This window comes from Antechinus flavipes, chromosome 4 (assembly GCF_016432865.1).
Source record: "Antechinus flavipes isolate AdamAnt ecotype Samford, QLD, Australia chromosome 4, AdamAnt_v2, whole genome shotgun sequence".
NCBI classification, from domain to species: Eukaryota; Metazoa; Chordata; class Mammalia; order Dasyuromorphia; family Dasyuridae; genus Antechinus; species Antechinus flavipes.
The window spans coordinates 387,639,382-387,665,684 of NC_067401.1; the positions used below are offsets into that span (position 1 = coordinate 387,639,382).

Sequence of the window (26,303 nt, forward strand, 5' to 3'; positions counted from 1 at the left end):
TGTTCCAGCTTTGTTTCTTGCTTGGACTGTTGTATTGAGTAACCTTCTAATTAGCCACCCTTCCCAAATTCAGATCTTTCTCCAAATGATTCTCTATATAGCTGCCAAAGTGACATATATCCTTTTGGTCAAACTCTGAATCTTTGTGTATGTGTGTGTGTGTATGTGTACATTTGTGTGTATATATGTATTGTATCTGTTTATTTTGTGTATCTCTTTGTGTGTATGTGTGTATTATGTATATAAATATAAATATATATATATGTATGTGTGTATGTTTGTATTGTGTTTGTGATCTAAATATCTACATGTTGTTTTCTCTTAGAGACTAAAGGTCCTTCAGGTCAGAGACTTTGATTTTTGTCTGTTTTTCTATCATTTAACACAGTACTGGCTAGTTGATGCTTAATAATTGCTTATTGTTGATTGACTCATTGATCTCTTTTTCTAACAGAGCTTTAGTTTCATGTTTTGCTGCTCATCTTCTCATTCTTTCACACTCCTCTCACTTTTAGAGGGAAACTGCTTTGAGTCTGTTGTAAAGTACTGAATTTCTCTCTTTCCTCATTTGGGAAAGGGAAAAGCTGTACCTCCTTTTGCTGCAAGGTTTACTTTTTCCTCCAAAGCCACAAGGTTCATATTCCTAATCTCAGGGAAGAGTTTTTTAAAGTAAAAAACTCTCATGGCTAATACAGGGATGCATTTTGTCCAACCACATAGATTTCCACTGAAGGTTTTGTTTTTGCAATTTCATTGTTTTAAAAATTTGCTCATTGGTGGGAATGGTGTAGCAAGAGCAAGAGGTTACTTAAAACTTTTGTTATTTCAAGAATAAAATAATAAAAGTTTCTAAATGGTTGAAGAAAACAAAAACAAAGATCCATTATGTTCACAGCCAACAATACAGAAGCATGGAAGGGGAGGGAGGGAGAAATAAAAAGTACACATCAGGGAGTCAAAAAAAATATAGAAAAAAAGCACAGAAAAACAGGGCAGGTTTGAAAACAATGTATAGTATTTCTTACCTACTTTTTTCAAAAAGATAAACGACTGAAATGGAAATGCATGGTTTTATATTGAATCCTCTTTTTATGTTATCCTGTGTCCATGGAAATGTTCTTTTTTTTTTTTTTTTGGTCTTGTTATATTTAAGTTCAAAATGAAAAAAAATCTAAAAAAGCATGGAATGTTAAGAGTTAAATTAAGAGCTCTAGAGATCCTAACACCTTCATTTTACAAAAGAAGAAATTGAGGTCTAGTGAAGGGTAATAATTTGTTCAAGGCCACCCAAGGGGTGAGCTGGGTGATCTTCTTTCTAACCATTTACTGTCCATACCAAATATGTCAGTATTTGGTTACAGACTACCTAGTTTTGTTCTCAGATGTATCTGAGACATCTCTTCCCAGCTATATTGATATATTGCTTCATTTGTCTCAGTTTCCTCAACTGTAAAATGGGGATAATAATAGCATTAACCTCCCAGGATTGTTGTTATTCTTATACAGTTGTGTTTGACTCTACATGACCCCATGTATTTTGTTCATGGGGTTTTCATGGCATAGATACTAGGATGGTTTGCCATTTTTTCTCCAATGTGTTTGTTTACACATATATATTATACTTTTATATAATATATATGTTATATAGAGATAATTGAGACAAGTAGGGATTGAATGACTTGTCCAGATCATATAGCTATTTGACTTCCTGTCTCCAAGTCCATCCACTGCACCATCTAGTCACCTTCCACTCCCAGTCGTGGTGAGGATCAAATGAAATAATATTAGTAAAGTGGTTAGCATTTAATAAATGACTGCTTCCCTCCTAGCCTTGATTTTAGACAAGCTGATTCACTTTCCTGGGTCTCAGGAAGAAGAAAGGTTTAGATCTGATGACCTCAAAACCCTTTTCTATAACATTTTAAGATCCAAGAAGGATCTGGACCTAAAAGTAATTGGGAAAGGGCTCTGTGTGCTAAATGAGGGATTCACTAATATCTGTCCCTGCCTCACTGAATAACCTCATTATCTAGAGGCATTTTTTTTCCAGCCAAATTAAATTTTCCTTGACTTTGTGCCTCAGGTCAGAAGATTTGGCAGAATCCTTCCAATTTTGGGTCAGTCTAGTAAAAGGCTCCATGAGAAAAGACAGTAGGACTTCAGGAGGGTTAATTCCCCCAAGAGTGTGGGAGGGACTCAGAAAAGTCCCAGTTTTTATACAATCCTGTCATTTAAAGCCCTTCTTCACCCGCTTCTAGCCTTCCTTTCTGCGTATTCTGAACATTCTTCTCCTCCTTTTCCTTCACAGTCAAACAGCCAACTTGCTGTTCTCCACACACAAGATGGGTCTGCTCCTGTGCCTTTCCACTGGCTGTGCCCCGGACCTCCTCACCTCAGCTTGGTAGAATCCCTAACTTCACTCAAGTCTTCACCACTTCCAATAAAGGACAAGAAGCGAAGTGATCTCAAAGGCCATTTAGTTAACTTCCCCATCCCCATTTTACAGATGAGGAAACTGACTGAGGTCCAGCAAAGTTAAATAACTTCAGGAAAATTACAGAAGTAGTAAGTGGCAGTGGGAGGATTTTAACACAGGTCCTCAGCCTACTGATACACCATCATTTGGATTACTGGTTTACATGTACTAGGGATACCAGGAGTTGAATCAATTGGCCTCTTTTCCCTTTAGCCAGGGGAATAAATAAGAGGTACCACTGTACTCTGCCTTTTTTTAGGGCAGTATCATTGCTGTTTAGTCTGAGGACCCAAACCCTGGATCCTGTTCATCATATACTATATGTATCTCTCAGATGCTAGTGCTCTCCTGTTGGGAAATTATTTCATTTACATGTGTTCTCTCTAACTATTTGCCTGCTCCCTATCCTGTTCCCTTCTCCCCTTACCTTCATTTAAACCCCCTGAGGCCGTGCTGCTTCTTCATTTATTTAATTCTTGGTGCTTAGAACAGTGAATGAATGAAACATGTTTATTAAAATCTAACTATGGGGCAGCTAGGTCGCTCAGGGGAGAGACTACTGGCCCCAGAGTCAGGAGGACCTGAGTCCAAATGTGGCCTCAGACACTTAACACTTACCAGTTTACTAACACTAACTGTGACCCTGAGCAAGTTACTTAACTCCAATGCTGGCAAGAAAGAAATGGACAAAAGCTAACGACGTATTAGCGAGATAGTCCCCATCATCAGAAAGCTTATGTTCTAACGGAGAAAGGTAACATATTTAGGGGAATGTTGACCTGGGAAGAGATTTTTGATGATGAAGAAGCCATAGGGCATTTGACTAACTATTCCTAGCAAGAGATGGCAACTCCAACAGCAGCAGGGTGGACGGCTGGATGGAACATGAAACATGGCTTGGTCTGAAGCTGGCTAAACAGGATGGCTTAGGTGAGTTTGCTCCTGTTTGCCAACCAGTGTCTGGCATTTAAGAAGCGCTTAATAAAATGTTTGCCGAGTGAGTGGTCCTGGTGGCAGTAGGGAGGCAGGGCCAGTTTGTCTCACGGGGTGCTACTTCTCTCTGTTCAGTGAACACAAGATTCCAGATTCAATATCCTACGAGGACGCCCTCAGATAATCACTAAGCCTGCCAATCAACCACATAACAAAAACACTCAAGCTCGAGGGTCAGGCCTCCCAAAGTCTCTTTGCTAACGTGTCATTCTACCTGGAAGAAATGGCTTAGTCTTTCTGGGCTTCAGTTTCACACTTTATATATTCACAGCTTTTTGTAGTTACAGAGGGAAAGGGAGCAAGGAGGTGAACCCCTAATTGGACATTCCCCCTAAAACTGTCCTCATTGAAAACCAGATCTCTTTGCTCCTCAGGCTAATAAACAGCCCTGGGGTAAAAAGCCCAGATGTTTTCCACATGTGCTTGCCACATGTTGTCATGGTAACTGTCCCATACACACCAGCTGGGGTGTTTGCCTCACACCAGGCCGGTGATGGACTTTACACAGCCCTGGTGGATACCACACAACTCGGACCAGCCCCGCTCAGTTGCCTTGGCAACCAGCAGGCTGGAGTTGGGATTGGCAATGGGACTGGAGCACATATTCATTTTGAGGATTCAGTGTGTGTGTGTATTCTAGCATGTGTGCATCTGTGGGTGTGCATATATATATGTATGCGGTGTTTTTATATATATGTATAAAATATATGTATATATAATTGCATAAGATCATGGGAACTGAGGTTGATTGTGAACCCAAAGTCCAAGACCTGACTCTATATGAGGGCCATAAGGAACGATCCCAGTTTGGACATGTCATTTTTATTTCTGACCAGGTTTTCTAGTTTGAATTATTTCATTGAGACCCAAATTCTTGTTTTTTTGACTGCTCTCTTTAAGTCATAGAGTGGGAAGGACTCTTGAGACCATTTTATCTATGCCCCTGGTTAAAGGGAAAATCAACTAAGCCTAGGTGATTCAATTCCTGGTATCCCCCGTACAAGTAATACATGTAAACAAGTAATCCAAGCATAGTGTGTCAAAACAGCAGGATCCAGGCTTTGGCTCTTCAGATTAAACAAGAATGATATTTCCTCAAAGAAAGGCAGAATACAGTGGTGAAAAGAGCTCTAGATTTGGAATCAAAAGGGCCTGTCCTGCTATTTACTAGCTCTGCGGCTTTACACAAATTATATAACCTCTTTGGGTCTTCATTTTCTCCTATGTAAAATGAGAAGTTTGGACTAGTTTATCTAAAAGGTCCTTTCTGGCTTTAAATCCTGTGATTTTTATTTTCTTTTCCTATTCCGAAAGAGGAAAGAGGCACAGAAATATGGGTTAAATGCAAACCCTGTCCTTCCTTAAGAAAAATTCCCATTTCATGTCAATTTTCTCTGCTGGCTCCCTTCTGCAGGTTATCAGCTAGGTTTTTAAGTGGTAAGTATTAAAGTGAACAGAGGAGTGTCATAGATTCGTATTTTAATGACTTTTAATAAGGTAATCATTGACAATTACATGGAAAGGAAAAAAAAAAACCTCTCTGCAAATGTTAAAGATATTAATTGAAGTGATGGGTGGGAGTGTTGATACTGTAATGAGAACTCTGTTTTTATAGTTGCCTGACTTCTCGATAAGAGGCTTATCACCTCTGTGCATCTCTATGGAAACCCAGTCTTTTCAGATGGGGAGGGATTCTGTGAGGTCATCAGATCCAAGCCCCTGCCTTCAGGAGTTCTACTGTCTTACACATCTCAGTGAGAAGTGCATATTCTTTATAATGAATGGCATCTCTCCAATCACTTATTCACTGTTAAACAAGACTTTAGGGAACCAGGATTTTTTTTTTTTTTACCTGACCACAGTCCTTCCTTTTACTCTCTTGTTCATTACAGAGTGAAGCTAGAGAGAGCAGCTGGTCAACTTTTCTTACACTTCAGAGGTGTGAAGATTAAGCCCACCCTGCCTTCTCCCTACCCAATTTGTCCATCTGGGATGAATAAGCCCATTCCCATTAACTTTTCTTGTGTCCCAATTCTTTCATTATTTTCAATCAGTGGAAAACTGCTTGGGCAGCACCACAGCAAGAAAGGTGCAGTGAGGGCATATATGCAAGGAGAAGAGATTTCAGAAACTGCCACTTAAAGGAACTGATTGTCTATTTAAATTGGGTGTAATTCGCAGTACTTAATTTCCACTGCCATTGTGTCTGTATCACCTCTATCTTTCAAATTGCCTCTCCCTGGGATGCTGCTATGTAAGTCCTGCTGGGTAGCCCTATTATAAGGGAAGTTTCTCAATGGGGGATTCTAATCCTCTTATTACAGGGTGTGTCTGACCCTCTTCTCCAGTCAGTCCAGATTTGTCTGAAGAGATGGATGTAGTGAATACGGCACCCTAGGGAAGCTGACTTGGGCATGTAGTGACATCAATATCAAGAATATTATAGGTCATCAGTGGTAACTGTGAAGACTGAGTTAGCACCTGGATGCCCCAGAATCAGCCAGAGTCAGGATAAGCAAAAGTCCTTGGTCTTTATTCTTGGTCTTTAGGGGTAGAAGTGAAGGGAGTGGACACAGGATCTCTGTGACCTTCCTTCTCCTCGTCTACTGCCAAAGTGACTCTGGCTTGTCTTACTCTACTCCCTAATCCTTCCCACAATTCTCTGTGTACACCAAAAGATTGAACCAGCACAGAATAGTGGGAAGGGTCATTTTCCAAGCATATGCTAATAGAGTATTGTCTAATTGGCAATTAGCCTTAAGTACTCGGTTGTGTGACCTCAGTGCATCAATTCAGCATTTCAGCCCTTTACAATAACAACTTGCACATCAACCGTTACACTTATTTGTATAACACCATATAAGCTTAGCAACTTTCTTCTTTGTGGCCATTGAGGCCATTCCACCTCCCATCATCATTATCATCACTCCCACCCTTTTCACTGATGTTCCTTCATGCTTATAATAATCCCCCTCCTTATCTCCATATTTCCAGGTTTCCCTGGCTTCCATTCTACAAGAAGTTTTTACTGGTTTCCTCTTTCCTCTCTTTCCTTTGAGATTATGTTCAATTCACCCTGCCTATATTTTGTATGTATGTAGTGGTTTGCACAAGGTCTCCATGGGAGAGGCATCTTATTGAGCATGCATTGTGTTTTTGCCTTTCTTTGTATCCTCAGTGCTTAGCACATAGTAAGAGCTTAACAAATGTTTGTTGACTGTTGACTGACTGCCTCCTCAGAGATCTTTTCCATCTTTCTTTGTTCCTAATCTAGGTGATTTATTCCCTGACCAAAACTGGGATGGAAGAAAAATGAAAAGTATTGCATATATTTTAATGCTTCTGAAGAGGGAAGGAGGCTCAGATGAGGAGGTAATAACATAGAACAATTCCTGATTAACTGACTAGGCTAAGTGATGCCAGAAAATTCAAATGAAACTTTTGGAGGTGACTGATGCTAATCTGCCCGAGTTTCACTAAGGAATGGGTGAGAATGAAAGTTTAATAAATAGCTCAGATTCTTCTTTTCTCATTCTGAAAGATCAGGCTACCCCAGAAAACACTGGGCAAATGCCCCACAGTTGTGTGGATAAATGGGGGTATAATATAAATTTTCACAAACCATTCCTATTCCCCATATTGCTGGTCATGTCAAAGGAATGGAATATGGTGATATCTATTTCCAACTCTGAGAAAGCTGAGTGAAGAGCCAGCATTTCCTAGAATGGATCTCTGACAATTAGTTTTGGGGTATAGCATTAAGGCTCTAAGATATTGCAAGAGTTAGCACAGGCCAGGCAAGTTGCCATGCAAACAGTATGATGCCAAACTCTTACTGGACGTAGGACAGGTAGAAGAGTTCATTCTGGCAGGTGTAGTGCACAGGCTTCTGGGAATGTTTTGCTCTTTTCATCTTTAGGTGGACAAGGGTTATTTGGTGTTATGTTAAAACAAGGATTCTTACAAAGTGCTAACTCAGTGGAATTGATAGAGACAATGGTTATCTAGTTTAATAAGGTGATTAATAGTTCTCTAAGTTCAGTATGATTGATTTAATCTTACAGCAAATAATGGTTTCCTAGTGATATAAAGATTGGTTTATATTCAGTGTAAAGCATATAAGCTGAGACAAACTCAGCCAAGGGACACAGAGACAGGTTCATTCCATCATCCACCTTTGGGTGGCTAGAGACTGAAGCACAAGCCCTTGGACTCGGATTCATTCATTCCATCTCACACCACCTTGGTGGCAGACTCTCCTTCTTAGCTTCTCCATTGAAATCAAGACTTCCCAAGACCTCTAAGAAAACTAGCCCCATCCCCAGATAAGGAAACTAGATTTTGAAGGAGATAATAAAGGATTTGGACTTTAACACTTGGCTATTCATATGGTGATTACTGAACTGAACTGAAGGCTGGTCCCTAGACCTCCAGAAAACCAACAAAAACCTTACAATTTGGGGCTAACATGGACAGGAAAGAGCACTAGGTTTAAAATCTAGTCCTGCTATTTACTATAAGATTTTGGGTAAGCCTTTTGGCTTCCTTAGGTTTAAATTCCTCATCTAAAAGGTAAAAGATTGGACTCTAATATCCTTTCCAGATCTAAAAACTATGATCCAATGACATTGCTCTTTTAGTTGTGGATGAGTGTTATTAAGTATCTTTGGAAAGAGAGGGGAAGGCAAAACACTCTTCCATTATTCTTCAAAGATGGTGGATATCAGATGTAGTGGAGCACACTTGTGATTATCTTAGCTGGGGGGAGACTAGGCTGACAGATCTCTTGAACTTGAGAATAGGGACTTCAGTGGGCTGTGTTGTTGGGATATCCTTGATAAGCTTGATATCAGTATAGTGAGCCCCCAAGATTAGGGATGGGATGGGTGATAGGCACTAGATTGCCTAAGGAGAAGCAAACTGGCCCATTATAATCAGAACACCCATAATAATCTGTAGCAGGACCAAACCTGTGAGTAACTCCTGACTCCCAGCCTGGGAGAAATGAGGAGATTCTGTCTTTAAAAAAAATAGACAAAAAGGCACCACTGATTTGGAAAAAGAAAAATATTTTGATTGTCAAAAAGAGTAGGATAAAAAAGGTTTCAATTTATAGTCTGGTCTGTTTGGCTTACAAAATCCTAGAATCTTAATAGATTTATTAATGTAAATGAATGATTAATTAACATCTAGAAAAGGAAATGATGCTTAGAAAGAGCCTGAATAGCTTCATTAGGAACAGGTCATGCCAGAATAATCTTATTTTCCTTTTTGACAGGATTACTAGATTGAGAGAGCAAAAGAAAGTTTACCTGGGTCCTAGCACAGCATTCAATAAAGTCAGCATCTATTCTTATGGAATAATTGGAGATGTGGGCTTGATAATGTTATAGTTAAATGGATTTAGAATTGGCTGAATGGTCAGACTTAAAGAATAATGGCAAATTTGGGTTAATGACAACTTGCAAGGAGATTTCCGGAGGCATGTCCTATGATTTGTGCTTGGCTTTTTTGTCAATGACTTGGATAAAGGCATAGTTTTCATGCTTATCAAATTCACAGATGGCACTGGGTTAGGAAGGATAGCTGACATAGCAGATGATAAGAGTCATGAAGATTTAATTTAATAGAGAAATTAAGATGAAATTTAATAGAAATCAAAGATGTTAGGATTATATTAATTTTAAAAAACAGTCTTATGACTACAATATGGGGTAAATAGGTCTTTTTGTTGTTCATTAAGTTGTGTATAATGATCCTGTTTGGGGTTCTCTTAGCAAAGATACTGGAATGGTGTGTTAATTCTTTCTTTAGCTCATTTTACAGTTGAAGAAACTGAAGGAAGGCTAAATGACATGCCCAGAGTAAAATAATTACTAAGTACCTGAGGTTAGATTTTAACTGACTTCAAGCCTGATACTCTATCCACTGCAAGCATCTAGCTGCCTAAAGTATAGTTAGACAGCATGAAAAAATATAAAAAGATCTGGCAAAAGAGAAGGTGGGAAGTGTGTAGGGGATAGTGTACTACAAACTCAATATGAGTCAGCAATTTTATATTGTAGTAAGAAAGCTAATACAGTTGCATTAAACTGCATTGAAAGAGGCATTATAGTGTCAAGGACTTGGGAGATACTAGTCCTATTATACTATACCTTGGTCAGATTATAACTGATTGTAAACCTCTTTTCTTTTGCCTTTTGGAAATTTCAATATTTTCTCTATTTTGTGGAATCTCAGCGCATTCTAATATGATCCTGTCTATAATTCCTTTGCACTTAAATCTCATGTTGACTGCGTGTAGTAATTTTTCTTTGACTTGTAATTCTGTATTTTGGCTCTGCTATTCTTGAGTATTTTCAATTTGAGAAGAAATTTGAGGTTTCTTTAAGGAGGTGACTAGTGGATTCTTTTTTTTTTTAATTTTCACTTTTTCCTTTGCTTTTAATTAGTCTGGCTAATTTTCTTTTATGATTTATTCAAATATTTTGCTTGGTCATGTTTTTCATGATTCTTAAATTACTTCTCAATCTTCATTCAAGTTTAATTGTTTTAATTTTTCAGTCTTTTAACTTTGTTCTAATATTTCTTGTTGTCTCATAGAAAAATTGAGTTTTGGTTTTTCTTTTCTAGTTTTCAAAGAGTACATTTCTTGGGCAAGGTTTTCTACCTTATATTCTAAGTTATTTAGTAGCTATTAGAAATTCTTCTATTCTTCCCAGCAAGAGCTTTATTTAATTTATAATGCCTTTTAAAAAATTCATTGCTTCATTCCCTCCAAGTACTCTTAAAATCCTTTATGGTCCAGCCAACTTTTTTCCCCTCTGAGATGCTGTTTGCACTTATTGTGGAGTTATCCACTTTTGGATTTACCTTCAGGGTTTCTCTTAATCCATAGTATTTCTTCATTATATTATTGTATTCAGCTCACTTGTGTCTCTAGCCTCAGTTCCTTGATTGGGGCTTTGGCCAAGGTCAGGTTCCAGACACCCCCAAGTTCTTGGATGGAGTAGGAAGGCCCTATTTGGTCCTGAACCCTCAATTTAGGTGACATCTAGAATACTGTTTGCAATTACAAATGCTACATTTTAGGGAGATTATTGATAATTATTATTGATATTATTGAAAATGGTGAAGGTTCTTGTGATCATACCACTCTCTGATCAGGAATGTTTAGTCTAGAGAAAAGAAGATTTAGGGATGGTTATATGCTAGCCATCTTCATGTATTTGAATTTCCATCTGTTGTATAGAAGAAGAAATCCTCTTTTTACTATTGACCTCAGGAGGACAGAGTGGGGACAAGGGTTGGAATTTACAGAGGTGAATTTTGGATTGATAAAAAGAAAAACTTTCTAACAATCAAAGCTATCTAAAAAAGGAAATGGTTTGCCTTAGGAAGCAGGCATTTCTTCCTCATTAGAGGTCTTCAGGCAAAGGCTTAGTGACCTTTTTTTTGGGTGGGGGTGATGAAGAAAGGAAAAATTTTTAGTTATGAATTATATTAGATGGCTTCTGAGGTAATTTCCAATGCTAAGATTCTATGTTTCTCTTGGGGTTCATTTTTCCTGAGGGCTCAACAGGAGTCTAGCAAGTCATTATTTATGGAAACTGCCTGATTTGGGGAATTGATACTGGAGAAGAGATTCACTGATTTCTAGATAGGAGACTGTTTCAAACTCATGGACTTTCCACTAAGAACAGTTCCCAGGAATAGATACCTAGAAAGACTGGGGCTCACAAGGACAAACTGGAACTTTGTTCTTGGAATCTATAGGGGACCTCTCATTTCTAGGATCTACTATTTATCCAATTATCCTATTGGTCAGAACACTTTAGCTTTTGTCATACTTGGAGCCAAATCAAATTACAGAGGAAAGACATTTTCTGAGAGGTAAAGCCCCTTTCTGTCTTTTATTAAAGCAAGACTAGGACCAGGAATAACACTTTCTCTTCCTTCCTCCTATCCCCAAATATACATGCAACAAAAGAATACAGTAGGCTCACTGAAAAGATAGGATTCAATGACTTTCAGCAGGATAAACTAATGAGCTCACTTCCCCCCCTTGTTTCTGACACACCCACCTGGCCCTTTGGTTCCTCTCAGGCAAAAATGCTGATGATCATTCCTCTAAATCTTTGGATCATCTTTCTTTGCCTTTTCACTAAACTGCTTTCCAATGTGCAATCAAAAAGGTCCTGAAAGTGCATCTCCTCTATAAAGCCTCTACTCTGCTCAAGAAGAATGGAAACTCAGATCTCATTTATCCTATCATGATACCCAAATGTCCCTGACATACATTTGTCCTGCAACTTAAGTCATATGCAAAAGTTAAAAGATGTACCCTAGGTGAATATCTGTTCAGGTGTGTGTTCAGTATTTATCATTTTGCTTTCTGTATGTTCTCTCTGTAGGTGAGAGAGTGATAATCCTTTTGTTTTAGACTGGTATCCCTCTTCATGTCATTTTTTGTTGCCTGTCTTTAATAAATGTTTGTTGAATAAATGAATGAATGATTATGATGATAGTGGTGTCACTTTGGTACATTTTTAACCTAAGAGAAATTTCAGTGAAGAAGTTGGTTTGCAGGATTAGCTCTCCATCTTGCTTTCCAGTAGAGAGTCATAGGTTTATGATATTTAACAGCTAGAAAGAACTCCTTTGCATGCATATGATTATATAACTTTTCTCCTTAGAAACCTCCAATGATTCCTCATTTCCTACCACTTTACAGGTAAGGAAACTGAGGCCTAGAAGTCAGAAGAGGCTTCCCCAAGGTCACAACATAGTAAATGGTACAGCTGAGATTTGAACTGAGGTTCTCTTATTAGAAAGTCAACTATGATCCCCTTCCCCTCAACAAGATTAAAATATAATTGGGAAATATTCAACAAAATAAAAAATATATACAACAAAACACAGATAACATTACATTTTAAAACTGAGTTGATATATGGCTGTAGAGATCTTTATATATGGTTGAATAGCATTGCCCCTATTTCTAGCTGAGTCTGAAATCATGGCCCTATATTCAGGCTGATGGCAGTAGCCAAGAAATCAAGTGGCCTCAGGGGCAAAGAAAATCAAGAGGCCCATTTTGAAGACTTGGTGGTTAGAGATCAGAAAAGCTTAGAAGAGACTAAAAGACAAAGTTCTCCAGTCATAAGGAAGGAGCTGAATTCCTGGGAAGCTGCTGTGATCACCAAGGCCTGGGAATCAGGGCTTTGTCCTTCACATTCTTTTCTCCCTGGTTATGGGTCCAGGCTCATCTCAGTTCTTTCCTCACAAGGGGCTCTTTCCCCAAGAGCCCATTCTTAGGGCACTAAAAGGATGACTACAGCATGACATGATTGGAATGGTAAACAGACAATAAAGAATAATTAGAATAAATCAAAACAATTCCCAGCCGGAGGCCAAGACTCAGTGCTGGCACCTCTCAGACTAAATATATATAAAGCCACGTGCAAGGGCCAGAGCTTGGAGCTCGTTCTGGCTTCTTCCCCCATGACACATGTTATGACAAGAAAAGATCCCTTCATTATGCGTCCATTGAGCTCTTGTTTCCAAACATACCACAAAGGAGAAGTAAACTAAAGAATATCTATAAATTTTTCTTAGCCCTTCTCCACGTGGCCACACGCCTATGGTCACCGTGGGAAGTTAACTCTTAGTTCACTGTGTTTTCACTCTTGCTTTCCAAACAAGATTTTTGATGGCAACAGTGTTAATGATGGGGAAAAAAAATCAAAAACATTTGGATGGGAAGCAGAAGACCTGGATTCTAGTCCAGTTTGTGCAACAAGGCAAAGTCACATGGGATCTTGATTTTAACCTCTCTCTTGAATCATTTATGAAAAATGAGGAAGTCAGTCTGGATCTTTAAGGTGCCTTCTAGCTTTTCTGCTAATGGTCAGTAGGGTAGCTAGCTTCAGAAGGCCTAATCACAAATGTGTCTTCATGATGCCTCTGTATTAAATGAGATGCCCCAGAGGCAGACTCTTCCAAATGAAGGGCAAAACTGTGGCTGGGGGTCCTGAAGGCGACCCATACTTGTCCAATGGGTCGAGAATAGAAAAAAAACAACTGACCAACTCTAGCTCATCTCTGATACTCCCAGAAACCCCTCTTGATTTTTGCATTTAACATGTATCCTTAGTATGTAACAAATGAATGTACATGTATAACAAAATCATTTTTATATGTAGCTGGGGAAGATAAAAATAATAATTAAAAAAATACAATGTATACTTGCATTTAACATGTAACTTAGTTTGAAAGCTTCAGAAAGCAATTGATATCCTATCTCCTGGGCAAATTGAAGAAGGAGTTACAGTATATAGTGAACACCATTTTAGTTAACTCAATGCTACACCCTATAAGGGATACAAAAAAAGATACCTTCTCAAATCTTCTGCTTTTCTTTCCATAACAAGAAGAAAATGACCCTGGTATCTCTTGTCTTACCTAATATTTCATAATCTTAGAGTTTGGAGAACCTATCATTTGCCTTCCTAATTAGTAAATTAGTAAAAAATTACTCTCTTTAATATTTTTCCCAAAGTTTTCTCTGCCTCTGCTTGAATACATTTAGTGATGGGAAATGTATGACCTCATAAGGGATCCCATTCCAGTGGTCCCATTCTACTGGTTGAGAAGTTTATTCTCTGGGGAAACTAGATGGTACAGTGGATAGAGTGCCCTGGAATCTGGATAAGTGGAGGTCAAGTCTGACCTCAAACACTTGCTGTGTGATTCTGGACAAGTTGCTTAAGCCAGAATGCGTTAAAAAAAAAAACAAAAACCCAAGAAGTTTATTATTCTTTTAATTTGAAATTGGTTTTCCTCTAACGAATTCAATTCACTTTTGATTTTCTTGCCATAATGCTGCACTGGAAAGAATGCTGAGTTTGGAGTCAGGCTTCACTGATTAAAATTCTGGCTTTGCTACTTCCTACCAGTATTACCTTAGAAAATGACATCACCATTCTAGACCTCAGTTTCCTTATCTGGAAAATGAGGAGGTTGATCTAGATAAGTCTTCATGTCCCTTTAGCCCTAAATCAAAAATCCAGTGGAGTCTAAGAGGCAGGTAGGTGGTACAGTAGATGAAGTACTAGAGTTAGAATCTAGACTTAAGACACATACTGGTTGTGTGACGTTGGCCAAGACATTTAATCTCAGTCTAACTCAGTTTCCTCCTCTGTTGTTGTTTTCTTGATTAGTCATGTTTACTTTTCATGACTCCATTTTTTTGTTTTTATTTTTTGCACAGATATTGGAGTGGTTTCTCATTTCCTTCTTTTTTACAGATGAGGAATTGGGGCCAGCAGTGGCTTGCCAGAGTGTCCACTTGCACAGTTAATAAATGTCTGAGAGGCTCCTAATAAATGTCAGATCCTCCTGATGCCAGGTCTGGCACTTTATCTAGCTGCTACCTAGCTGTCTTCCCTATCTGTAAAGTGGGGTTAATAATAGCAACTATGTCCCAGGGATGTTGTGAGGATCAAATGATATTACTTTGTAAACCTCACAACATTATGTAAATGCTATTATTACTGTTGAAATTACAAGTGTCTCCCTCACGCCCATGACTTAGTGTTGTATACCTTTCTAGGATGTCACGCCACCTGGGCAGATAGTAAATATGGTGGGGAGACGGGAGAAGGAGAGGTGTAGTTTCTAAAAGTAGGGGCTACTAGGATTGAGGGGTATGATGTCCCAGGTGATATCATTGGAATGTGGTGCACATGTGATGAGGTTCATTACCAACAACCCCAGTTCTATATCTGCAAGCCCAGGGAAAAGCTGGGCTATCATAGATCACTAGACAAATATCCAAGGGACCTCTAGGATACCCCAGTTGGGGAAATCAGGGCAAGGGAATTAAAATCTCTTTGACAACTGACCCAGAACAAAATAGGGAAGGTCAGGAGCTCTAAGGGCAAAAAAAAAAGTCCAAGAATTCTAACTTTCCTTCTCAAGCCCAAACTTTAGGCAATTTTCTGGTGTTCTGAACATAAAAATAGCTCAACCTGCAACTGGTCAGTAGCTCACTGACTCCCTTGCCTTCTGACTGGTCAAAGTATTTCAGCCATTCCCCGAAGAAAAGACATGATCAGGAAGGATATGACTGAAGCTCCCCTCACCCCCAGTGGATTTTAAGAGTAAATGACTTTTCATCAACTCTTCAAATAATGATCATTAACTCTCACTGATTCGATAGAGATGATCAGGCTTCAAACAATGTGGCAGACACATAAGGAAGCTATTATGCAAATGTAAAAATAGAGTCTTGCATACTTTCCCCGTTACACCACTCTAATTTCTGATGGCTTTTTAGTGTGAAGTCAAATTTGGTTTCTGTCTGTCTCCCCCTCTTTCCCCCACCCCCCAGATTGGTGCCCTCATTCTCCAGCATGTGCGTCGTACTGTGGGAGGAGAAGGATTACTTTTTTTTAACATCTATTTTTTGGGCTGCTTTTCATGCAAAGTGAGTGCTGCTTTTATACCTGAAGCATTATCCTGCCAGGGTATACACCCACCCACTAGGATGCTTAGAAGGATCCAGAAAGCTCACAAGGTTTGGTAGAAAAAGAAGATTCCACCCTCATAATAGCCAGGGTGGAGAAGATAAGGAAATTAGTCTTGGGATGACAGGAATATGATGTCAGGGTGACACTGGACTGGGGTTTGACCTCTACCTTCAGGAACTTTACCAATCAGAATAGTAGGATGAGTTGTAGGCACACTCCTTCCCATTCTAACCCCTTATAACCTTGAGGTTTGCAAAAAGTTTGTCCACTTTCTTGAAACAAATCTTCATCTGTATCAGATTGGTAGCACAGGAGGCTAGGTTCATGCATAGTACAATTGCATTTCAATATCGATGCTAGGTTATTACTTACATTCTTTTTCCTAGAGTTTAGTGACGGGATATGGATTACTATACTTTGAGCTCCCAGATGGGATCTAGGATTACAAGATGTGAGATATACTAATTTGGAATTTGGTGGTATATTGGAGAGGGGAGAGGACATTCCTAGAGATGTCTCAATTCCTATTCTAAGTGCTCTCAGTGTGATGAGGGAGACATTGTCCTTGATTACCTGATAATAAGGTAGCTAGGTGGTCCAGTGGATAGAATGCTGGGCCTGCAGTCAAAAACATCTGAGTTTAAATCTAATCTCAGATACTTACTGGCTGTGAAACCTTGGGCAAGTAACTTTTTCTACTTACCTTAGTTTCCCCAACTGTAAAATAGAGACAATGAATCTTTGTGAAGATCAAATGAGATAATAATTGTAAAGCACTGAGCACTTAATAGCACTTAGCATATAGTAGATACTATATAAATATTGGCAATAATAATAATAATAATAATAATAATAAACATTTACCATACTGGTTTATATGGAAGGTTCTCTCTGGTAAAATACTAGTCTTGGCTTATAAATCTGAGTTTTATAAAGGAGAATTTCCTAACTTTTTGTGTGACGTTTGGGTTCCTTTGTCAGTTTGTTGAAGCCTAGGGACACCTCAGAAGAATGTTTTTAACCACATATTAAAAATGTATAAGATTGCAAAGGAAACCAATTATAATGAAATAAAAGAACATTTCCTCCCATCCTAGTTCATGGGCATTCTGAAATCTGTCTCAGTTAAAAGTCTTGAGCCCTCAAGCCCAAGTCACTGATTGAATTCTCAATCTTTGAAAGCAGGACCTTCTTTTGAGTGATTCTTCACCCACTTAGAAAATCTGAAGGTTTCTGTTTCTTAGTTCCCCCTTGTTTTCAGTAGAAAGCCTTTCCCATGATGTGAACCTACCCAAGCTAGGAAAATTGTCTTCAGATCCATCAGAGGGACTGGGGTAGTCTTCAAAGACACAACCATCTTGGGGTAGAGGATCAGTGTCTTGATCTCCTTGTAACCTGAAAGAGGAAAAGGGGATGGTCATTTGTGGAAAGTGCTTTGAAGACCATTTATTGGCAAATCTGGCCTCAAAGGCTTCCTTCCAGGAAGACTCATCAGCCTTGCCTCTTGGCCAAGGCAAGAATGGATCTTCTCATCATTACCATTTATCCTTCTCTCTCTCTCTCTCTCTCTCTCTCTCTCTCTCTCTCTCTCTCTCTCTCTCTCTCTCTCTCTCTCTCTCCCTCTCTCTCTTGACCTGCCTCAAGGGGACCACATAGTTTTCTGGACAAGCCAGTTAAGAGAACAAGTGTGTTGCTCTAGAGAGCATTGGGTTCACCCACGACTTCACCTGCCCCCAAACTGTAACTAGGCCACAGAAAATTTTGGAAGATTCTTCAGTACCTGAAATTCTTCAGCAAAGTAACAAGTGAGTTTAGCACTTAGTTAGCAAGAATTTTTTTGGACCAGACTTGTGATATCATTTTTTTAGGAGACTCCCTATACCTAGGCAGATTGGCATCTGTGCAGCAATTTATAGCCTTGCAAATTGGCTCAGGGTCACTGAGAATAACTTGCTAAGAGGCCATACAGTCAGTACATGAGAGCTGGAACTTGAACATAGGTTTTCCTGACTCAGAAGACAGCTCTTTATATATAAGATAGATAACTTAAAAACAGAATGCTCCTATAGTTTCTTCTCTGACAACTTTCCCCTCTATCCTTGATCATATCCCAGTGGATATTTCCCAGATCTTGCCAGGACATATACATTCTAGTTATGGCTTTGCTTGCCCTTCGAGCTCAGTATATTCCTTTTCTCAGAAATGTGCATGATCTGCTGAATAGAAGTGGTGACATCTCCCTTAGCCCCTTGATTAAACTTTGGTTTTTCTTCTTCTCCATAGGAGTCAGGAAGTCAAATTATTCAAGTATGGGTCACACAGCTAGTAAGTCTAGGAATCAGGGTATCTTTGTCAAACCACTCAATTTCAATTTTCCCTATCCCTTCTTTGAGTGAGATCAAAAACTTTTGGGTGGGAGATTGCAGAGGCCAATGTGACCAGGATACTTGGGAAAAACAAGGGGTAGGCTCAGCCTTGGGACCAGAGGGCTCATGGAGAAGCCACATCTGGGCTGGGCCAGCTGTGGCAGCTGCAGACAAAGTTGTGGTCCTGAAACACAATGCCAACTGGGCAAGTAGGCCCCAGGAACAAAGGGGCAGTGGATTTTTTATATAGGTAATTACCCTGGGAGCTCAGTACTGCCCACTTAACTGCCCACTGTCTCCAGCTAAATGGACTCTTTGGCAGCTAGGCAAACGAGTGGGACTGGGGGTATTCAAAAGGGGCTGACTGGCTTATTCCTGAGAAGGAAGGAGGAGTGAGCGGAGGAACAAATTCTTTAGTAGTGTTTCTGGCTCTCTCTCTCATTTTTTCTTTTTTTCCTGTTTCTAGCCTTCATGTTTTCTTCCTGACTTCATCAATGCATTTGTTGCCTTAAATTACCTTAAGTCATTAAAATGCCAGGACGAAAATGCAGGATCTGAGAGAAGGGAGTATTCCCAGAAGAGATTTAGTACCTGCCCTCAGGGCACTCCGACTCTGATGGAACCACAGTTCAGGGACAGTTTCATTTTTATTTTAGTATCCTTGGCAAACTAGCACTGTGCCTGGCATGCAATAGGTGATAAGTACCTGATTATTGATGGCTTTCTGTGCTTGGAAGTTCTCAGTCTGAGGGAGTTAGGGCAGGGGAGAGATAGGGCATGTGTGCATTTGCTCACTTGAACACACACATATGGAGACAGATAAGATATACAAACCATATAACAGATATATAATATACCCATATTTCTATATCCATCTTTGCCACAAAACACAGTTAAAAGAAAATACAGATTAAGCTATTTTAAACTGTACCCAAGTGCCAAGGGAAGGGGTATAAATGAAACTGGGTGGAATTAAACATGAAGGGCTTCTTGCTAGAGTTGGGGGATGGGATTTTTGAAGAAAAAAATCATTTAAGGCAGGAGAAACAGTTATTGAAAAGATCTGGTTGTGGAAGAAGGTTAAAGGACTCTGATTAGATTTGACCAGATGGAGTCCAAATTAGAGATGAGGGGAGCAAATAGGGGATCTGTCTGCTACTCCCTACTCTGCTATTTCCCTCTGCCTCCCTCTTTCATTCCTCTCTTACCCAAGAAACCATGTCAGATAAAATGAGTAGCTGGATGTCCCTATTTCCTGAAGCCTAAAGGGTCATGCTATTATGTCTCCTGATAAGATCTACATTCTAGTTGCTCATTCCAGGTGGAAAGTATTTAGTTACTAGCAACCAAAAGTTGAGACAACAAACCAGAAACAAGGCAGTGAGCATACACACACAAACACACCACGACTTCATATTCTACTAACTAAAATTCCACACAAAGGTCCAAACAAAAAGAAAATGACATACAATGTATTGCATACTTGTTATGCATACATGGCCATGGTTGTGACAACAGAGAAGAATCATAAAGGGAAGTAGGTGCTTGGAAATAAAAAATACAGAGGTAACAATGGGTCCAGAAAGGGCAGAGAGAGCCTGGGGAAAAGATATAGGTGAAAACTAAGTGAGGGCAGGGACTGGGTGGTGCAAGGGAAAGAGTATTTGAACAAGCCCCATTCTGCTACTGACTCCTCATATGACTAAGTGACAAGTCCCTGTTTAGGCCCTCAATCCTCTGTAAAATGAGGAGCTTAGATTAGATGATACCTAAGTGATTGCAGCTCTAAATCTAGGATTCTATGATACCCTCCCTACTCCCCCGACCCGAAATGAAACCATGAGGGAATGAGCTGGTATCATTAATTCAGATAATTGAATCAGAGAGAAAATGAGCTCTGATTTTTGTCAGAGGAACTGAGCAGGGACCCTGGGAAAAGAGCCTAGGGCAGAATGATGGAATCCAGAGCATCTCTTTCCTCAGAAGCTTCATAACTCAGGATCATACCTGATTACCTGGCATAGAGTATGATCCTAGCCTGATCATAGGCAGGGGGTGGAATGAGATAACTTCTCCTTCATCCTTCAGCAAGTATTTTGCTGATGGCTAAATTGGTGATAGGAATGTAATCAAGGGGCCAGATTTCCATGAGAGTGGGCTGTCTGGTGCTTCCAGGGAGCAGATGGTACTTCTTTGGGAATGGGCCTGGGGAAGGCAGACCATCCTGGAGTCCATGCCAGGTCTGCCTGTGTCAGCAGCTTCAGGTCTCAAAACTGGGGCCACATTCCTCTCCATCTGCCACCAGTGTCTTAAAGCCTCAGAACTCTAACCCTAATTCTCAATCCTAGCTCCAGTCTTAGCTCCAACCCTAGCAATCTCTAACACCAGGGCTTGAAATGGAGGGGGAAAATCTCAATATTATGTGCATCCAATTAACACACAGACTTAGCTGTCACCATGGAGACCAATGAGAATGGTAGAAGTTGAAGCTCTCCAGTTGAAGAGGCTTCAGAATAATAGCTAGCTTTTTTATGGCTTAAGGTTTACAAAGTGCTTTATACATGTTAGCTCAATTGATCCTGACAATAACCTGCTGAGGTTATTATCCCCATTTTGTAGATGAGAAACTAAGGCTGACAGAGGTTAAGTGACTTGCCCAGCTATGAAATTTCCAAGGCAGGAAATAAGGTTGGGACATCTGGAGTCCAAGTCCAGTATTTTACCAACTAGCTGCTGCCTTTCTAATGGAAAAAATTAAAGGGTGGGGCTGGCCACACAAATAAGAATGAGTGAAGCAAATTGAAGTGATCTTTTTCTAGCTCGAACACCTGTTATTTGCCTGGTAGTGAACCCTCCCTCACAGCTGGACCTTGCCACGGCTCTTAGTTCAGATTTTGCTTCCCATTTTTTTGGTCAATAGTTTTTTTTTCAGATATATTTGACACTTCTTGGAAGAGATACTGGAGCAGCTTGCCATTCCCTTCTCCAGCTCATTTTACATTTGAAGCAAAACCGAGGCAAACAGGATTAAGTGCCTTACCCAGCCACAAGGTTACCAAATGTCTGAGGCCATGTTTGAATCTGGACCCTAGGTTCTACCTACTGCATTACCTAGCTGCCCTTTGCCTCTACTTTAGATGTGGCCTTTTAGTACTAAGACTTTTTTTCCTGCTTTTTGATCTTGGCATGTAATGCTACTCCCTCTTCTGCCCTACTCTGTGGCTGTAGGGACTGATGCCAGGACCATTGATGGGGCAGGTTCCATAGAGTAAATTAACCCTTTGCATGTTGGATGTATGCCTATAAAGGAGGAGGCAGAAATTTCAAACAGGATGTTCTGGGGAAGATCACAAGGGAAGGAACTGTTAACAGGTTTTGCTCCATTGTTTGGGAATGAAAGGATTCATTTGAAAGCAACACCATTTAAAACAAACTGGTAACTGTGGTAGCCTTGGTCTCATGAAGTCATGATGAATTAGGGGTTAGGAAGACATAGTTGAATCTTGCCTCAGATGTTTCCTAACTATGTGACCTTGGGAGAAAGGGTTGGACAATGACCTCCTAGGTCCCTTCCAGTTCTAAATCTATAAGCCTATGGGCTAGTGAATGGTGGGAGCTCTTATTAGTATCCAAAGGAAGGTCAGAGTTGGGAGAAGAACAAGAAAAAACAGTGAGAAAGAAGCTATGACATTTAGAAATTAAATATGTGGTGGGAAGCTGGAGGGCATTGAGGAGAGTTCTCTTTTCCTAAATAATTTGGGTTTAAGGAGTGTGTGTGGTATATGATGATAGTGTAATGGGGTGTGTGTGTGTGTGTGTGTGTGTGTGTGTGTGTGTGTGTGTGAGAGAGAGAGAGAGAGAGAGAGAGAGAGAAACAGAGATAGAGACAGAGAGAAAGAGAATCAGAGACAGAGACAGAGAGACAAAAAGAGAGAAGAGAGAAAGAAAGGGCAGAAGAGGATGAGGGAGAGGGAAAGAGAAAGAGAGGAGGGGAGAGAGAAAGGAAAGAAGGTAGAGAGGGTAGAAGAGACAGGAGAAGTAGAAGCAGAAAAAAACTAGAAAAAGAAGAAGAAAGAAGAAGAAGAAAGGGAGAAAGAAAGAGAAAGAGAAGAGAGGGAGAGAGAGGGAGGGAGAGAGAGAGTTAGTTTTTAAGTGTGGTCAGCCCCACCCCCTAACTTCTCCGGAATTCCCAAGGCTTCCCTCTCTACCCTCATTATCTTCCAAAGTATCATTGGGCTCTATGCCACATTGGATAGCTTGACCCACACTTCTGACTCGCACTCTCATGGGAACTTCTTGGCTGCAAATCCTCCCAAATTGGAGAGGATTCAACCAGTACCATAGACCCTATTCAGTCATAGGCCTTGACACACCCTGCCATAGTCTAAAAAAGCCTTGTTTGCACAGAAGGCACTCAATGAATATTTGTTGAATGGGTAAATGAATGCATGAATGAATCAGTATTCTGCTCTGTTAAGTGCTTTAAAATGCAGAAGAGGAAAGGATCTGGATCCTATAAGATCTTTTAGTATAAACCAAGTTCTAAACTTGCAGGAACAATGAAGGACAGGTGACTAGTGTGAAATCTGAAAGAAGTTATTGCAAAATAAAGTAACACAAAAGCTTGCTACAAAATGCATTAATTTCAACTAAAGACAAGGATTAGATATACCAGGGAAACTGTTTACTAAATCACAAAGGTCCATCATGGAGAAGTGTTGCTCTATACATACACTTAAAAATTTTAGACTATAGGATCAAAGTTATAGCTGGAAAGGACTTTAGTCCTTAGTCAAGAGATGTCAAATGTCATCAAAGGCTGCAAGATTTCCACGTACAGGTCAAAATAAAATTAAAAGGTAATTGAGAAATATCCAAGACTATAAATAAAAATGCAATGGAACATAAATAATGTTAATCAGTAGTTTCCTTAGATAATATTTAGCTTTCAGAGATCCTTATGTATGGTTTAGAGGCCCTTGTTTCTACTTGAGTTTGATACCACAGTTCTAATCCAACACCCTTATTTTACAGGCCTGGAAATGGTAAACAATTTGCCTAGTTTCCCACTGGACCAGAAATTCCGCTCATATCCTTGGTATCCTCTTTGATTTACTACTCACACTTACCCCATATATCCAATCTCATTCAGTAAACACTTGTTAAATGTCGACTATGGGTCAGGCACTGCGCTAAGCTGCAGGAAAAAAAAATATCTTGTTTCTACCTTCACAACATCTTTCATACACATCCCATTCTCTCCATCCACCCAACAGCTGCCACCCTAACATAGGTCCTCCTCACCTCTCACCTGAACCATTGCAACAGCTTTCTAACCGGCATCTCTGTATCAAGGTTCTCCTATTCCAATACAGCTTCCTTGATGTTAAAATGTTTTCCTTAAGGTGAAGGTCTGCCCATGTCGTCCCCTTCCAAAACCCAGTAAACTTCAGTGGCTCCAGAATGAAATATAGATTCCTCAGTTTAGTATGTAAACCTTTTGTAACCTGGTCCCTAATCTCTCCAATCTTATTCTCTCCTCTCCTCTGTGAATTCTATGGTTCAACTACCCTGGTCTACTTGTTTCTATGCCTACCCAACCATACTCCGTTGCCTTATTCCATATTACTACTCCTCTATGTCTAAAATGTTCTCTCTCTTCAACTCCATCTCTTGGTTACCTTGGCTTCTTTTAAAAACCCAGTCCAAATCCCCTCCAAAATTACCTTCCATCTAATACACACACACCCACACCCACACTCATGTTTCTCTATGTAATGTGTGTATATATTTATAATTATTTACATTTTGTTTCCTCCCTCTTCCTGTTAGTATGTAAGTTCTTTGAGGATAGAAAACAGCATTTTTTTTCCTTTTGTATCTCCAGCTTAATATAGTACCTGATACATAATAAGCACTTAATAAATGGATGCTGACTGATTGATTAGATTAAGCAGTGATTGATAACCACTGAACTTTAGTTAGAGACTTACTTTGTACCTAGTTCTTTATATTTCTTTAAATAATGCTCTACTATTTGACAAAAATTGCTGGGAAAACTGGAAAACAATATGTCAGAAACTCGGTATAGATCTACATCTCACACCTCATACCAAAATAAGGTCAAAATGGATACATGATTTGGGCATAAAGGATGATACCATAAATAAATTAGAACAAGAGATAATTTACCTATCAGATCTTTGGAGAAAGGAAAAACTTATGACCAAAGAAGAACTAGAGAACATTATGAAAAGTAAAATGGTTAGCTTTGATTTCATTAAATTAAAAAGGTTTTGCATAAACAAAACCAAAAGAAACAAGATTAAAAGGGAAGTACAAAGCTGGGGAAAAATCTTTATAGTCAATATTTCTGATAAAAGTCTCATTTCTAAAATATATAAAGAACTGTGTCAAATTTATAACAATATATGCCATTCCCTAATTGATAAATGTTCAGAGGATATGAACAGACAACAATTTTTAGATGCTGAAATTAAAGCCATTTATAGTTATATGAAAAATGCTCTAAATCACTATTTATTTGAGAAATGCAAATTAAAATAACTCTGAGGTACCACCTCACACCTCTCAGATTGACTAAGATTATAGGAAAGAATAATGATAAATTTTGGAGGGGATGTAGGAAAACTAGGACACTAATGCATTATTGGTGAAGTTGTGAAATGATCCAATTGTTCTGGAGAATAATCTGGAGTTATGCTCAAATGGGTATAAAACTCTTTGTCCCAGAAATGCCATTACTGGGTCTGTATCCCAAGAAAATAATAAAGGAGGGAAAAGGACCCACATATGCAAAAATGTAGCAGCTCTTTTTGTGTTAACAAAGAATTGGAAAAGGAGTGGATATCCATCAATTGGGAAATAGCTGAACAAGTTGTGATACATGCAATTAATGGAATACTATTGTTCTATAAAAAATGATGAACAAGCTGATTATAGAAAGACCTGGAAAGATTTATATGAACTGATACTAAGTGAACAAGTAGAATCAGGAATACATTGTACACAATAGCAGCAAGAATGTGCAAAGATCAACTATGAAAAACTTGGTTCTTTTCTCAGTGGTTCAGTGATCCAAAACAGTCCCAATAAACTTTGGACAGAAAATACCATCAGGAGACTTAATGTAAATCAACATATGCTATATTCACTTCTTTTTTTTAATCTCTCCCATGGTTTTTCCCTTTTGCTTCACTTCTTTTTTTTTAATCTCTCCCATGGCTTTTCCCTTTTGCTCAGATTTTTCTCTTCCAAAATAATTAATAAAACAAAGTATATTAAAAATAAGTAAATTTAAAAAATAAATATTGCTCTAAATTTTGTATCACTTTTATAACAATTACCATCTTGGTCTGAATAGGGCTCTCAAACACAGATTATATTCCTAACATGCACTTTCTTTGAAATTTTAAAATAAATACATTTCATCAAGACTTTTGGGATACTGTGTATGTGTGTATGCATATATACACATATATCTATATATGTATATGTAAATATAATGGTATATACACATATGTATACACTGAAACATACATTACTTTGAAAAATAACACTGATTATTATCTATATTTTAGTTTTATACAAACTATATGTGTAATTTGAAAAAATAAGATACTATTATGTAGGGGAGAAGAATATAACAGCATGAATATTAACTCATTTTTCAATCTTACCATATTAGTATGAATATGGGTTATACTTTATTCTCCAACCTAGTTTGTCCCCCCCTCCCTTATTCCTCCACAATGTATATGCATATAAACTATGTATATAATTTATATATGTACATATATAAACTACATCATGTTAATATATTTCCATATTAGTCATGCTGTGAAAGTAGAATCAAAACAAAAGGAAAATGAGAAAGAAAAAAACAACAAAAAATGAAAATAGTATGTTTTGATC

General features: G+C 38.9%; 1 protein-coding gene across 1 annotated transcript in view; it reads right to left on the minus strand.

Moving 5' to 3' along the window:
• The window catches only part of NAV1 (neuron navigator 1), a 349,739-nt gene that overhangs the window by 205,042 nt on the left and 118,394 nt on the right, over positions 1-26,303 (minus strand). Inside the window, exon 3 of the mRNA XM_051998661.1 lies at positions 17,294-17,397. Within this exon, the coding sequence (XP_051854621.1) occupies positions 17,294-17,397 (104 nt within the window). The remainder of the gene's footprint in view (positions 1-17,293; positions 17,398-26,303) is intronic.